The following is a 16,628-nucleotide window of genomic DNA, read 5'->3' on the forward strand; positions in this document are numbered from 1 at the left end:
TCCTCTTTACAAATGTCACTGTGATATTAAATGAGAACACACTAGACTGTGGAATATAAGCAGATGCCTACATGTTCAACTGCCTACATTTGTAAAGAAACAGTACACATCTAACACACACATATAATGATCTCAAAACTTTGAAGTGGTGTGTGTGTGTGTGTGTGTGTGTTCAAATAAAATAGGAGAAAATGTACTATGCAGAACAGAATCAATGCATTTTTTTATTTTATTTTAGCAAATGTGCATTTGGTTACAGACAAATTGTTAACAGTTAGTTACAATTAAAGATTACCTATGTAATGCTATGGTTATAATCAGCTTATGTTGCTAGAATTATTGATAGATGTCTATACTCATATTTAGATTAACACTATATTCATTAGCACAAAAATGTCTGTTTTCATGTTTCAGAAAGAAAGTCAGACAGAAACTTGATCAGTCATCATGAATTATTCACTGAATTTCATAATCCATTATTTGTTTTGATTATTACTCTCATTAACTCTTCACACCACTGTTTTAAAATGTCTGCTTTATAGTAACAAAATGAAAAGATATAAATAAAACCAAACCTTTAATCTGGGTTATGGTTCCATTACTGTTATCACAGCATTAGCTGTTCACTCTGCAGGAAACTTTAACAGCTGCTGTTTTATTTCCCCTCAACTGTTTCATCCATTTCTGCAGAGTTGTCAGATCTCTTCAGTTTATCACTGATGCATGGTTGGATTATTCAACATGTGGAGGAAATGCATACATGTCAACCCCTTTGGGCGTCCACCTGTAGAGGAAGAAATCCATAAAATCAACATAAAATCCTTATGGGTGATTCTCATGAAGCTGCAGTGAACATGTCCAGGACGCATTTTCCAAAATCAATACTTAATTCACATAAACTCTGATATTTTGTGTAAAGAAAATAGGGAGCACTGTATGGACAAATGGTTTTCATCATCATATAAACTAATTTTTATATCAATTAAACAAAAAATCTATGGAAATTCTCATTACCGTTATGTGTCCGCATCCCTTTTTTTAATGTTTACTTTAAATCATATAAAAATTCCTAATTATATAAAAAATAATACAGTGTAAAGTTATTTTAAAACATCTATATTTATGCATAATATTAATATTTTTTGTGTTGAACAAAAAAAGGTACTTGATTTTAAACAAAATAACTGTGTCCGTACCAAATGTTTCTCATTACCGTTTCATGATTTCACCCCCCTATAAAAAGTACACCGTACCTTTAAATTGATCAGCTATCCCATGATGCATCACTTCAGATACAAGATTCAAAATGGAGACAAGGTCAGTTGCTCACTCTTCTCTTACTTTGTGATATTTATGTTAATGTTGCTAAATCTGTCCTCAGTTACACTGTCTATTATCATTACCGTTATGGTTTAATACTCATTACTTTTAAAAATAAAAAATATATATTATTTTATGATTATTATCACAATATAAGGCTCTAACATGTGGCAAAGTTATAGGTTGCTAGCATTTCAGGTTATTTGTGAAATTAGCCAAGAGTATCTCATTACCGTTACTCAATATTCTCATTACCATGCACTGTGAGGGCAATAAATAAATGTAAAAAAATATATAAAGTAATTGTCATGGACTGTGCTGTTCATTTAATGGGATATTTTGTGGAAATATGAAATAAATTGTCAAAAAATGTTTTTAACTCATGATCTAGCTTCATCATTTACTGTAATGGTGATGAGAATTATTCTGGATCATGTAAGCCTCAAATAAGAATAAAATTCTATTAAAATATTTTTCCATTAAAAAAAGATCAACATTGTAAAGTTCACACTCTATTTTAGGCTCTCAACTTGAAAAAATACTGAAATGAGGTGAAAAACTTTATGGTAATGTGAAGGTCTTCATGAGAATCACCCTTTTAGCCTTCGAATCGCACCAAACTTAATAAATAAGTAAATATAACTTACCTGAGAACTTCGTCCAGCATGTCGAAAATCGCCTCGCCCGTGCCGATATTGCACACGGGCATGTCTATGATTCTTGACTTCGCCTCTCTGTTTATGTCGAAGATCCGCACCAAAACGGCCAGTCGCTTGTCCGTCTTTTTGTCATTGGATTCATCGATCATCAAGGAAAATGGCGACGTCCGGCAGTGCTGGATGATCGGTAGTGTAGCTTCGGGGGCTAAGCTCTTTTTGATTATTTGCGTTGTTTTGGTGCGCCTACAGCTGATAGATTTCGCAATCATACTGTCCGTGCAAATTCGCGGCAACAGTTCTGTCAGGTGGTCCGCAATGGCTAGCGGCAAATTGTGCTGAGCAATAAAATTACATATCGTAACTTCTGCTCTTATTACACTTGTTGGTTGATCATCGGTCTTAGGCTTTGCAAACATCGTCATTTGCGGCTGATTCTGTTTCTGGTGCAAATTTCGCTGATGTAGTTTGGACCTCATGTGTTCCCTCACGTCGTAAACTCCAGACGCCGCAGCTTTTATATCTCGCACACAAACTGTGCAGTGCGCGTACTCCTCATTTTTCGCCTGAACAATGACACCATTAAATGTCTCCTTCCATTCAGGAAGATACCGCCCGCCGTATCTCATTTTCTTTCTTGGTGTTCCCATTCTTTCACTCAGCAGATGCTATTCAAAATCTCTCAGGTGTAAACAATGTCGCTCTACACAATGAGAAAATCGTTCGAACGACCGTTTGGCGCGTTTAAATGCAGATCGTGCGCATGGCCTGAACGAGCGAAGTCTCGCAGTCGTGATACTGCACGAGGCTTGAGGAATAAACATCCGGTTTCACATAGTCTGGGTTATCTGCCCCTGCATACACACTGTTCTTTGTCTATAAATCGAGCTTTTGTACGTTTTTGCGACGATCAGCTGACGATGTTCAAGTAAGATACACAAAATAAATTTAGGTCAGAAAATACTGAAAATCCGTAAGACTTTGTTTATACGCCCGTACGCCCTTGAAATGAGCTAAAATCCATATAATTTCTGGACAATCTGTATAGGTTGACATGTATGGAAATGTCCAACATCATGATGTAGCCAACTCCTAAAGCCTGGCTGTGCACTGCTCCATGTCTTTCCAAGGGTGAAAGGTTTTTGAAAAGTAGTTTGCATGTGGTGCTTCCACAGTGTAATCACTGAAATGTGTGCATTTTTATAAGGAATGTGTACAGCATATTTGTCCTTTACTTTATATAGAGTAAGTACACTCTATTACAGCTTTGAAAACTGGAATGTTCATGTATACCATTCGATTACTTCTACATAATACCCATCACTGCAAGTAAATTTCTCTCCATGGAGCCTGAAAGGACCAGGAGGATTATCAGAGAGCCTGCAGACACCTCATTACACCACTATCTTCTGGTAGACATGTAATAACTGACGAAGAAATGGTTTCCCTGGCAGGCGATAAGGTTAATGAATAACAGGTCACCCCACAAGCTAAATAACTGAACAACATATACAAAGTATCTTTGTGCATATTTATTTGCCATAAGCAATAAGGTGTATAGATTAGTTTTGCATGTTTTACTTCTTGACTGGTTTATATTTCTACATGTATTTGTATTTAACATGCTGTGAGTTGTTTGCATTATTCTTTCTTTATTGTGCTGCACCTAATAGTTTAATTGACCTTTGAGACTTTTGATTCATGTGTAAACAGTGGTGTGACCGTAATATATTCTAATAATATAATATAATAATCTCCTGTCTCTCCAGTTAGTAGCCGAATGAACATAGCATCACCTGCTGGGCAGGCTTTAAACTAGAGAAACTGTATTAGCGTCCCTCCATGACCATATTATGTCTATTATTGATATATAAACTATGGAATATTTTATAACCAGAGGCATCAAAATAGTTACTGATATCTATAATAGCATCATGAAACCAAAGTTTAAAGTGGAATTTCTTGACAGGATGAAAACTAAATTGGTCTGAAATTATGCATCATAAGTCTGTAACCTTCTTTATCATATTATGCAGATTATAGGCATAAACTATGGAATATTTCATAAGTAGAGCCATCCAAAATCTAGTTTTGAGGAAGCTACTTTGCAGTTGCAACTCATAATTTAAAATAGCTAAACTACAGCCGAACTATCATTTTGATAATGTAACTAGGTATACAAAAAGCTACTGAGAAAAAGTAACAAACTACACCCCAGCTAGTAAGCTGACAGTGGGCAAATACTGGCTCAGTGTCAGCCATTTTGTTGAGTGCCAACTTTGGGTCAACACTGGACAACAGTCAACAAACTTTCAATTACCTTTAACATTGGCCCAATGTTGTCACAATATCAGAATTTTGACTTCAATACCAGCTTATCACCAGGTTGGTTTTGCTTCAGGACCCATGTTTTAAGTTGGACAACAAGTTGCGACCCAACATCTCATCTCGTTATCTCTAGCCGCTTTATCCTGTTCTACAGGGTCGCAGGCAAGCTTGAGCCTATCCCAGCTGACTACGGGCGAAAGGCGGGGTACACCCTGGACAAGTCGCCAGGTCATCACAGGGCTGACACATAGACACAGACCACCATTCGCACTCACATTCACACCTACGGTCAATTTAGAGTCACCAGTTAACCTAACCTGCATGTCTTTGGACTGTGGGGGAAACCGGAGCACCCGGAGGAAACCCACGCGGACACGGGGAGAACATGCAAACTCCACACAGAAAGGCCCTCACTGGCCGGCCACGGGGCTCGAACCCAGGACCTTCTTGCTGTGAGGCGACAGCACTAACCACTACACCATCGCGCCGCCACGACCCAACATTACACTACAATTGTTTATCATATGGAAATAAATTAATGCATATTAATTTTGCATAATAATGTTATTAATACTGCTAATAATTATCCATTGCAGAGGCCTAATGAATTTGGATAATAAAGCATTTACTATCTCAGAAAATAAATCAGACTGGAGTTGTTCTACCTCATAAGTATTTACATTGGAAAGTATCAGTTTAATAAATGCAATGCATTTGGTGGGTCAGCACCATTTGATTTACCCAACATGCCTACCACTTTAAAGGTGGAAATTTTTTATTGTGACACAAACAATAATTAAGATAAAAAAACAACAGAAATCTGGAGTGTGCACAGGTATTCACCCCCCAAAAGTCAATACTGTGTAGAGCCACCTTTTGCTGCAATTACATTTGTGTGTGTGTGTTTAAGACGAGTGAAGCCATCTGGCCGCCATCTTACCACTCACACCGCGTGCATTGTGTGTTAAACCGTCATATCCGATCAAATTTGTCCCAAGAAAAGTATCTCCTGACTTTTTTTCCCTTTCATATTGTTATTTTTTTTTCTTTTCCAGTCCAGTCTCTGATCATTTTTTTTGAACCGCTCTTTTATAACTATAATTATTTCAGTTTTTCTCTTATACAGTGGTATCTTTCTCTTTCGTTTCACGTGGTTGCAAACGAAGAATATTGTCTCCCTCATGGTATTCTTAATTTTTAAAATACTTTTATCAATTTAATTACCTAAATCGTTGTACTTTTATTATTTTATTAAGATCTGCCGGTTGACGTGTGTTTGCTTTGCAGCTCTTTTAAATAAAGTTTGCAAGACGAAGCATTCTGAACGACCTTGTCACCGCCCATTTCATGACGTCACAGAGCGACCCTGATTTGACGGCGAGAGCGGATTATGACGCGCGCGCTGTGTTTGGTGTGAACAAGTATAGTCACATTTATAAAATGTTTAGCTTTTAAAAGGGCAATACAAACTTTATATAGTGATTGATTGTAATAGTTCAGTGAAACTTCCAGGACGTACCACTCACAGATTTAACATATCTATTCTAGAGGAATAAAGCAGGGAGACCCTGCAGCACCATTCTTGTTCATTTCAGTTCTGCAAATTTTGGCTCTGCATTTATCTAATGACTCCTTTCAGGCTATCAGCATTTCAGGAAGAGAAATAAAATGCTGTCAGTTAGCTGATGACACAGCTATCTTTCTCAAAGATGAAATGCAGGTCAAAAAGGTAACTGAATGTATCAAGGAATTTTCAAATATACCAGGCTTGCATTTAAATCTAAAAAAATGTGTTCTCTTCCCTCTAAAAGATGACATCTCTAACTGAACTTGAAGGTATTCCAGTGTCAGACAGAGTGACCTATCTGGGTATTGACATTTGCAAAGATCAGTCAGGAAGAGTGAAATGTAACTTTAACCCCTTCCCTAAAATCAAAAGAAGATTTAACCCATTCTTTCTCAACCGGGGTGCCGTCAAAAAATTATATATTCTAACATTGAAATAAATAAAATGAATTAAAATTCCAAAAAACGATAGTTACACTAATGCAGATCATCGCCGCCTCATGCATCATCAAAATTTGTCTCACGCCCCCCTTTCCCATGTCACAATGTCACTGCCGGGGTCAGCGTGACTGCGTATATTTTATATGGGGGTGCCTTGAGACTTTGCATACTTCTGAAGGGTGCCGTGACTGAAAAAAGGTTGAGAAACGCTGATTTAACCTATGGTTACCTTTCTATCAAAGGCCGCATTTTACTTTCTAAAGCAGAAGGTTTATCTCATTTAGTTTACCAGAGGCGATTCTAGAGTCTGTTGTGGCCCCAAGCAAAAATTTCCAGGGGGCCCTTCTGACCAGTGTTCATCACCAATATGTTATAAATAATCTGACACCAATGAAAAATGTATGAAACCAAAGTTTTTAAATTCCAAATGTGAAAATACAATGGTAAAGAACAATAAAAACAATTAAAAACAAAATAAATAAGCCCTCGGGCCCTGACTTTCGGGGGGGGGCCCTGCCCTAGGGGGCCCCAAGCAGTTGCCTGCCTTGCCTGTTCACAAGCAGGCAAGTTTGTAAGTCTGTAGTTTACCCCGCTAGAGTTCTTGACATCCCAAAATCTATTATTAAAGAAATAGATGCTACTTCATTCAATTTTATTTGGAGCAATAACCTCATTATTTAAACAAACAAGTTCTAGGTAGCCTGTGTGATCAGGGAGGGTTAAATGCTCTTGACTTTCATTCGTCCAATACAATTTTCAAAGTGAACTGGATTAAAGATTATATAAAAAACAAAAACAAGTTATGGTACCTTTTACCAAATCTTATTTTCCAGAAAGTCAGTGGCATAGAACTTTTGCTTAGTTGCAATTTTCAGGTTGATAAACTCCCTATTAAGTTATCTAACTTTCATAAACAGGCTCTCCTTTGTTGGCTTCTGACTTACAAACATCATTTTTCACCACACAAACATTTAATTTGGAATAATAAACTTATCACTTTTAAAAACAAATCTATGTACTTTGAAGAGTGGGTCTCCAATAACATTTTATTTATTTCTCAATTGATTAATAATGAAGGCCAATTTCTTACATATATTAAGTTCTTGGGCAGCACGGTGGTGTAGTGGTTAGCGCTGTTGCCTTACAGCAAGAAGGTCTGGGTTCGAGCCCTGTGGCTGGTGAGGGCCTTTTTGTGTGGAGTTTGCATGTTGTCTGTGTGGGTTTCCTCCGGGTGCTCCAGTTTCCCCCAAAGACATGCAGGTTAGGTTAACTGGTGACACTAAATTGACTGTGAGTGTGAATGGTTGTCTGTGTCAGCCCTGTGATGACCTGGCGACTTGTCCAGGGTGTACCCCGCCTTTTGCCTCTAGTCAGCTGGGATAGGCTCCAGCTTGCCTGCGACCCTGTAGAACAGGATAAAGTGGCTACAGATAATGAGAATAATGAGATATTGAATTCTTAAACAAATTTGCCATCCCAATACAACCTAGAGAATACAGTATTGTGTTTGCTGCACTTCCTGACGGTTTTCTTAGAATACTAGGCCCTCAAGCTCCCTGCGAGCAGTCTACTCTACAGAGTGAGATATCACTGAATGGTGTTAGCATAAAAAATACAAAATGCAATAATAGATAGTTAAGACGAATAGTGCAGCTGCCTGCTATTCCACGTTGCAAAAGCTATTGGGACGGCATCTTTGACGGAATCCATTGGGACGGGGTCTGGTGTTGTGTCAATGATTTTATATTAAATAACAAAGTAAAAGAAATATACTATAAAATAATACTAGTATTATTTTATACTATATTATATATATTATAATAATAATAGTTCTATCCTACCAACTCTTTGTTAAAAAAATTTAGAGATACTTCAGACTCCTGTGTTTTCTGTGAGAATATGACTGAAACTATTTCCCATTTATTTTACGAATGCGTTTACACAAGCTACTTCTGGACTGAAGTAGAGAACATGTGTGGTGTTTTATGGTCCTGCAGTGTTACACTTCATCAAAAAGATGTTTGGTTGTTTTTTTGAGAAAGAAGCATTTTGTAAAAATCACATTTTCAGCATAAATCTTCTTATCCTGTTAGGAAAATTCCACATCCACAAATGTAAGTGGGGGGAGGGAAACCCTCAATCATAGGATTTGATTTCATTTTTAAATGCAATCTGAACACTTTAATGGGACTATACAGCCAGAAAGCAGACAGGACTCTCTGCGTGCTTGCAGATTTGCATTCCTTTTTGTGATTTATTTTTTGTATTTTTGTACTCCATGTATGTTGATGTATGTATTACGATTTCTGACTTGATCTAATAAAAAAACAAAATGTTTAGCGACCGTCAAGCACAAGGAACACAGCAGTTTAAAGAAGAATCCTCAATGCATTTTATTACAGGACATAAAGAGCTTGCTGTAAGAGCATTTTGCGCGCTGGGTTGCGTGTGTCGGCTCGTTGGTCTAGGGGTATGATTCTCGCTTAGGGTGCGAGAGGTCCCGGGTTCAAATCCCGGACGAGCCCTATGTTTTAACGTGCTAAATTAAACTATTTTATAGGGAAAAATTGTAAATACAGAAAACAATTATTTGAAAATCATCTGAAGCATCATCCTTCCATCCATTATTTGTAGCCACTTATCCTGTTCTACAGGGTCACAGGCAAGCTGGAGCCTATCCCAGCTGACTATGGGCGAGAGGCTGGGTACACCCTGGACAAGTCGCCAGGTTATCGCAGGGCTGACACAGAGACAAACAACCATTCACACTCACGGTCAACTTCAAGCCACCAATTAGCCTAACCTGCATATTTTTGGACTGTGGGGGAAACGCACGCAGACACAGGGAAAACATGCAAACTCCACACAGAAAGGCTCTCGCCAGCCGCAAACCCAGGACCTTCTTGCTGTGGCGACAGTGCTAACCACTACACCACCGTGCCACCCTTGAAGCGTCATTATTGCTCAGATTTGTAATTTCGTCATTGCCCATAGGTTGTGAAAATCTTGACAGTCACCTGTTTTTACAGATTTTCGGATACCAAAATAATCGGTAGTGTAGTGGTTAGCACTGTCGCCTCACAGCAAGAAGGTCCGGGTTTGAGCCCCGTGGCCGGCAAGGGCCTTTCTGTATGGAGTTTGCATGTTTTCCCCTTGTCCGCGTGGGTTTCCTCCGGGTGCTCCGGTTTCCCCCACAGTCCAAAGACATGCAGGTTAGGTTAACTGGTGACTCTAAATTGACCGTAGGTGTGAATGGTTGTTTGTCTCTGTGTCAGCCCTGCGATGATCTGCCGACTTGTCCAGTGTGTACCCCGCCTTTTGCCCGTAGTCAGCTGGGATAGGCTCCAGCTTGCCTGTGACCCTGTAGAACAGGATAAAGTGGCTAGAGATAATGAGATGAGATGAGATGAAAATAATCAGACATTAATTATCAGATGGCATAGTCAACAAACCAGTCCTTATGAAATGCTACCTAACAAGAGATAATTTGTTCCTGTCTAATCTAAATGTGTCTTTTGTCATATTTTCACTGACCAGTCCTGGGTATGAATTGAAACTGCAACCAGTGGTTAGTCTTAGGTCCAGGAGGACTTGAGTATTGGGGAAAGTGGAGTTGCCCCTTAATCACCATTGCTCCCAAGTCTGCTCTGAAATGGAGTGGTAGCACCTGCCTGGGTTCCAGCTATGTGTCAAATAGTACATGGCATGGTGGTGTAAGTGGTTAGCATGGTCGCCTCAAGGTTCTGGGTTCGAGCCCAGCAGCCGGCGGGGGCCTTTCTGTGTTTTCTGCATGTTCTCCCCGTGTCTGCGTGGGTTTCCTCCAGGTGCTCCGTTTCCCCCCATAGTCCAAAGACATGCGGTTAGGTTAACTGGTATGGCCTTGGGGGGAGGTGCCCTTGAGTGAGTAACTGCTCCCCGGGCGCTGTTAGCATGGCTGCCTACTGCTCTGGGTATGTGTGTGTGCTTGTTGCTCATGTGTGTGTTCACTGCTTCAGATGGGTTAAATGCAGAGAGGAATTCACAAGTGTGTGATGAATAAAGTCACCAATAAGGCAGCAGGGTGCTTTTTGGTGCAATGTGGCAGATGAACCCGACAGGGTCAATGGCACACCACCTGATGGCATGCGGAAGAACCACTGAAATGGCATCACTTGGCAAGCCCGTTGTCACTGCAGGGCAACTTCCATACCCGTCAGGTCTGTGGCACTTTTGTGCACCACTTGGCATGAGGTCTGGAGGTCCAGAGAGACAACACAATGGGGGCACATCATTTGTTTTACCTCACTGTACAAGGTGCTTCATTAGGAAAGGAGAATAAGTCTAGTGCGGGCCTCTTGGCCCATCTGTACTTCTGCGCAACCGAATGAAACAGTCGTCATCGCTCGAGATGGATAACCGACGATCGTCAGGCCAAAGTGAAAACAAATGACCCCGACGTGATTTGAACACGCAACCTTCTGATCTGGAGTCAGACGCGCTACCGTTGCGCCACGAGGTCTATATCAGCATATGTACGTGGATCTCATATCTCCCTCTGTTTCCCTGTCTCTGTTTCCTGTTTTCCATTAGAGCGTGACGAACTTTCTAAAGAAATGAAATCAAGCATACAAAAGATAGCTAGATTGCGTCATAGACTAATTTGCATATTTATTCTTCATCGTGATCATTTACGTCAAATTAGAAATGAAGGGTTATGAAGAAGGAAGATTTGCCCTTAGAATATAAATAATATAAATATATAAATTTATATTTATATTATTTATATAAATATACAGTTTCTAATTTTATTTTCTTAAATAAATTATTTATTATAGATAGAAGTGATGTTTGCTCATGGCACAACAAACTACATGTTTTCAAAACACCGGTACTTTTAATCCAGAAGGCAGACAAAATAGCAATGACAGTGAGGAGCTAGAAAAGGTTACTCACTTTTATTACTTCAAGACTAACTTCATCCTCCCTGCGGATTTCACTGTGACATTATTTCATGTCAAGAGCTGAATATTACACTGTAAGATACTTGATACTGTTGAAGATTCATTATTTATTTTTTGTTCCTACCAGTCTTCCTTCTGAGCGCTCGCTCCGCTACTGTAGTCGATGTTGGATTTAAACCAAAATAAATTATTTTTTAGAAATGTGTTAAATTTTACTTTTGTCAGTAGAAATAAATACAGCTAGAATGTAATTTTATGTTCTATTACATTGATATACATAATTTTAAACGTGGCCGGTTAGCTCAGTTGGTTAGAGCGTGGTGCTAATAACGCCAAGGTCGCGGGTTCGATCCCCGTACGGGCCAAACGTTTTCATGTCTTCGCCTTTACAGGAAAATCGTCTTAACGACTTTAGACTTGATTAACCTTTATTGATCCCTTCGGGAGGGTTTCCTCAGGGAAATTAAGATTAAACTTTAACCAGAGAACAAGCATATATCATCAGTACAAATTGATGCAGCCTTTAGCACAGTTACAAACCTTTATTCTTATACACACACACTTTCAGTACAAAATTTCAAATAAATAAAAGTAGAACTGCTATACAGAAGACCTGCTATACAGTGATTTCATTCACATCAAAGAGAATCCGACCCCAAAAAATAATAAAAAAAGGAAAGAAAAAAAGGTGAAATATGAAAATGACTTTTATCCTTGGAAAAAAGCAAAAGATATTTACAACATGATCAATAAAAAACAAATGTATAAATGAGAGTGCCATTTCTTTCCACCTGGAGGTGTAAACACTTACAGTTGGATTTAATTTCTGGATCCAGGCATGACCTAGAGTACATTTACATGCTTTGTACACAATTATACAGTTTCTAAAAATATAAACAAATAAAAGGAGATGGAAAGCAGATGTGATTTAAACATTTCAGCTTGCTATGTAAATACAAGGCAGATTTTCTTTTCAACCCCACCTAAACAGATTTATATGCATCAGTGTTTTGGATTAAGTCTGCAGCTGAAACAGAGAAAATGCACCTAAAAGTGCAAGGGTGTTTGCTGATTTCATTGCCTATCCGAAGGAAGATTATCAGGAACTCATTATGTTTCAGAATCAGAGAGTATTATATCTACAGTGTGAGTGGTGTCTAGTCCATTGAACCAGACTCCCCAAGTACAGCCGAAAGTGGATTGGAATGGCTGCCTTTTTTTTTTTAAAGTTCAAAATCACATGCTTTCTATGAATCAAGTTGCCATGCTGTGCACATCTGAGAGGACACTGAACTTGTTTGCACAGCTTGAGGACAACCAGCTAACAACGTCCATGAAATTCTTATGATAAAGCAGATAATAATTACAAAACAATTACAGGAGTTAAACTATTGTTTTTAAAAGCATTTCAGTAAACGGAGTATTGGAGGCACAGACACTTTAAAAAGTTCACCTTTGAGGAATACTACTACTATTATGACCAGATCTTATCTAATTTCAGAGAACTAGTGTAATCTAAATCCCAAAATATAATATTTACTCATGCGGACATATAAAAGCATTATAGAATTAAAAACAAAAAACATTTTACCCTCCTATCCAAATGAAAATGCTTGCAGTATGGTTCTGTATTGTGTTTTGAATCATGAAATGCAAGTGAAATCCAATGAAATGGCTTTTTTGTGGAAAAAAAAAATTCTGAATAGGTGGTCAGCTCTTATGGTCAGTAATGTGCATTTAAATGTATATAATGAAAATATTTATTGCACATTCATGTTATACTTTTATTCAACATGACCAACCAACCCATGACAATATCAATATATAGGAATTCAATATAAAAGTCTAATGGCTTCAACAGAGCATTTTAAACATCTCTGCAAAAGGCATGAACCTGTTGCACATACTTCTCATTGTAAACATTCATCTCATACATTTCAGTTGTTGTTAAAAGGACTATGGACTAAAGGCATATGATATACATATGCACAAATGTAAAGCTATATATTCCCTGCCCACTTCTTACTCATTCTGAGAAACAGATTTTGGTAGAACCCCAATAGTTAAATAAAACAGAAAAAACTAATCAGCGAGAGGCCAAACCCCCCCACACACACTTCAAATGCCAGTTTGGAGGATGAGGAGATATAAAAAAAAAACAAAAAAAAACCCCATCCCAACACACATGTTCACACACCCCTTTCTGTGGTGGAGTGAAGAGTTAGCTTGCTGGTTTATTTGTTAATGATGCATTGCTTAAGTCTGTCTTCTGTAACATTACCAATAAGTGACAGAACAGTTAACACCATTTATAAAAAAATAAACAAACAAAAGAAGTCAGATTTAGCCTAAATGCCAGGGTAACCAACATTGTGTCACCTACAACAAACAGAAGGCTGTAGAACATAGGACAAAATCTTGAATAAGACATTCCACTATTAGCATGAGGCATATTTTACAGAAAGTGGGCACAAATGATCCATGATCTATTTTTCTGGGCAATAACAAAAAATGGAGCACTATATACAAGGAGCAGAATATAGTATATTAACAGCGTTGTCAGGACCACTTTATCCCAGAGTTTGAGTAATTCTTTGCAACAGACCCTGGGATAAAAGTAAAACCGGGATGACCAAAGAGAAGGAAACAACAACAAACACACACACAAAATATCAAGGAGTGCTTGGATAAAAAGAGCACGTTTGGAATACAAAGTAAGGTGACCTTCACACTGAAATCTCACACCGCTTCTTTCCACAGATGCCAGATAAATCACAAATGGAAATGAACAGAACCAACAAGAAAAACAAGCTTAAAATGTTCGCTGCACAGATAATGCTACCTTGTTCCCCAATGCAGATGGGAATGAATTCATAATCTCATTTGTGTACAGTCCAACAGATTGCTCTTCGTTTGTACAAATCCTGGGCATTTTTTCTTGTGGCTAAATGGAGCTGGTTCATCCATTTCTGAGTCTGAGATTCAAAAGTGTTCAAAATTTAAAATTAGTTCCCAAAATGATCCATGCCTGGTGCACTAGAAGAACGTTGATCAAAATTTGCTTTGCTACTGATTCAACACTTAACTGCCTGCTGACCATCTTAGTACATGTTGTTATTGATTTTCCTATACCTTACAATAATTTAAATGTATACAATCTAAGGGGTTTATTCAAAAGAAGCAGGAACACATTAGGAGTCATGATATATAGGCTTTGGGGTCATGGTACATCATAAATCCTTTGAATTATCCCAATTCTTACTGCTGTATGACCCTCTCTTTTACTTGCCACCATACATCCTTTCAATGTCTTCCTGGTAGTGGCTTTTGAGCTCCTTGCGTTTGAGTTTGAAGGCATCAGTAACCAGGCCTGTCTCCGGAGTCCACTGCTCGGCACTCAGACGGATCTTTTTGGGGATCTCAAAGCGCTCCAGTTTGGCTGGAGAGAAAAAGAGCAAGATGTTATGGTTTGGCAGCAAAGACAGAAAACACTTCTTACTCTTTAGTGCTGATGTAACTACAGGCCTCCATCCTTCATCTCAGACAAATTTAAATGAAAATGAGTTACTAGGACTAAATGCTAAAATGGTTAAACATTTCTGAAAGTCAATGCTGCAAGTTAGTATGCCATAATGATTGGATATATTATGATTTATTCTTTGTGATGGATCAACACTGAAATCACATTAAAGGTTTTTCCTTTATTTCAACCATCCTTTCAATAACTGCTCAAAACGTGTCAAACAGATAGAGGCCAAAATTACTTCAAGTGACAGCTGTATGGAAGAAAATGCTATGTGAAAATACACCAACCTGAATTTCAATTTTAAATGAAAGAAATTAAACATTACATATGGCACAAAAGTATTTATTAGTCAAATAAAAACTGCAAGGGCTATACGTTGTACCAAGCTGAATTTAATTTATTTAGCTTTACCATAGCAAGATGTACATACATTATGGCTAGGAAACCACTACAGCTTGCACCGATTACAGTGGCCCCATTGTACCCAACCTGCATGTCTTTGAATTGTGGAGGAAACCCACACAAACACCAGGAGAACATGCACACTCCACACAGAAAGGCCACCGTCAGCCATGAGGTTTGAACCCAGAACCTTCTTTCTGTAAGGCGACAGTGATAACCACTACACCACATTAATAAGAGCAGAAAGAATTTATTTATTTAGTGCATCTATTATAAAACAAAAATACACCACCCAAAGTCCCCCCCCCCAAATCTTGCTGCATTTGTTAAATATTGTATTGTGCTTTTTTGTGGTAAGGTTAAATGTCATGTTGTACAATCATGTGTCATAATATAATGGTGATCTCGAAGTGAGTGAGCTCACCATTTATAGCAGCTTCAGTAATGATGCACAGCACCTCCTTCTCCATATCAGGGTGATTACAAATTTCCTCCCATGACCCTTGCACTTGCTTCTGCTTTGCAAGAGCGAGCAAGTGTTTCTGATTGGGCACCACAAAGCCAATCACATATGACTCATCACTGATGGAGACATGGTAAGAAGGAGAAGAGAAAGTAAAAGTGAATGAGAGTCAGGTTGCTACAACATAGACATTCACAGAAATTGCCCAATCAGTGATAAGTATTCATCAATCATCTCATTCTCATTATCTCTAGCCGCTTTATCCTGTTCTACAGGGTCGCAGGCAAGCTTGAGCCTATCCCAGCTGACTACGGGCGAAAGGCGGGGTACACCCTGGACAAGTCGCTAGGTCATCACAGGGCTGACACATAGACACAGACAACCATTCACACTCACATTCACACCTACGGTCAATTTAGAGTCACCAGTTAGCCTAACCTGCATGTCTTTGGACTGGGGGGGGAAACCAGAGCACCCGGAGGAAACCCACGCGGACACGGGGAGAACATGCAAACTCCACACGGAAAGGCCCTCGCCGGCCACGGGGCTCAAACCCGGACCTTCTTGCTGTGAGGCGACAGCGCTAACCACTACACCACTGTGCCGCCCATTCATCAATCAAGAAACTTCAAATAGAATATAGATAGAATGAAAGTATGTTATTATATGGTTTCGTTCAAGCCAAGCTTTTAGCTTTGAAAAATATGAAGTACTGATGCACAGAAATGGAAATTCCTGGTTGAATCAGAAATTTAGGACATACTGGGCTGAAAAAAAAAAAAAAAAGTTTTGCGCTATATTTTGTTAATCTTCTCTAAATCTTATCTTGTTTCATCTTAATCTAAAATTGACCTCAAGTAACAGCATGTGTCCCCATGTTTGTTAGTATGTATGCAACAAAATGAAAAGGAAAAACATTTTTATTACCATTAATATTATTTGCAGTGTTATATCTGACACTTATTATTAAATTATTTTTCTAGGTC

General features: G+C 38.6%; 1 protein-coding gene and 3 non-coding genes across 10 annotated transcripts in view; 2 read left to right on the top strand and 2 right to left on the bottom strand.

Annotated features, from left to right (window-relative positions):
- The first annotated feature begins 8,764 nt into the window (after nucleotides 1-8,764).
- On the top strand, nucleotides 8,765-8,836 carry trnap-agg (transfer RNA proline (anticodon AGG)). Its single transcript has one exon. It is a non-coding gene; the product is annotated as a tRNA-Pro (tRNA).
- Nucleotides 8,837-10,737: 1,901 nt separating this feature from the next.
- On the bottom strand, nucleotides 10,738-10,809 carry trnaw-cca (transfer RNA tryptophan (anticodon CCA)). The gene has a single exon. It is a non-coding gene; the product is annotated as a tRNA-Trp (tRNA).
- Nucleotides 10,810-11,542: 733 nt separating this feature from the next.
- trnai-aau (transfer RNA isoleucine (anticodon AAU)) lies at nucleotides 11,543-11,616 on the top strand. The gene has a single exon. It is a non-coding gene; the product is annotated as a tRNA-Ile (tRNA).
- Nucleotides 11,617-11,773: 157 nt separating this feature from the next.
- The window catches only part of acsl3b (acyl-CoA synthetase long chain family member 3b), a 46,444-nt gene continuing 41,589 nt past the window's right edge, over nucleotides 11,774-16,628 (bottom strand). For 6 of the 7 annotated variants that reach the window (XM_060906101.1, XM_060906097.1, XM_060906099.1 and 3 more), the window contains 2 exons: nucleotides 15,604-15,761; nucleotides 14,697-15,376 (listed from right to left, as the gene is read on the bottom strand). In XM_060906101.1, the coding sequence (XP_060762084.1) occupies nucleotides 15,147-15,376; nucleotides 15,604-15,761 (388 nt within the window). In that variant the 3' untranslated portion in view covers nucleotides 14,697-15,146. The other variant, XM_060906102.1, reaches the window with a different exon arrangement.

This window comes from Neoarius graeffei, chromosome 23 (genome assembly GCF_027579695.1).
Source record: "Neoarius graeffei isolate fNeoGra1 chromosome 23, fNeoGra1.pri, whole genome shotgun sequence".
In the NCBI taxonomy this organism is placed as follows: Eukaryota; Metazoa; Chordata; class Actinopteri; order Siluriformes; family Ariidae; genus Neoarius; species Neoarius graeffei.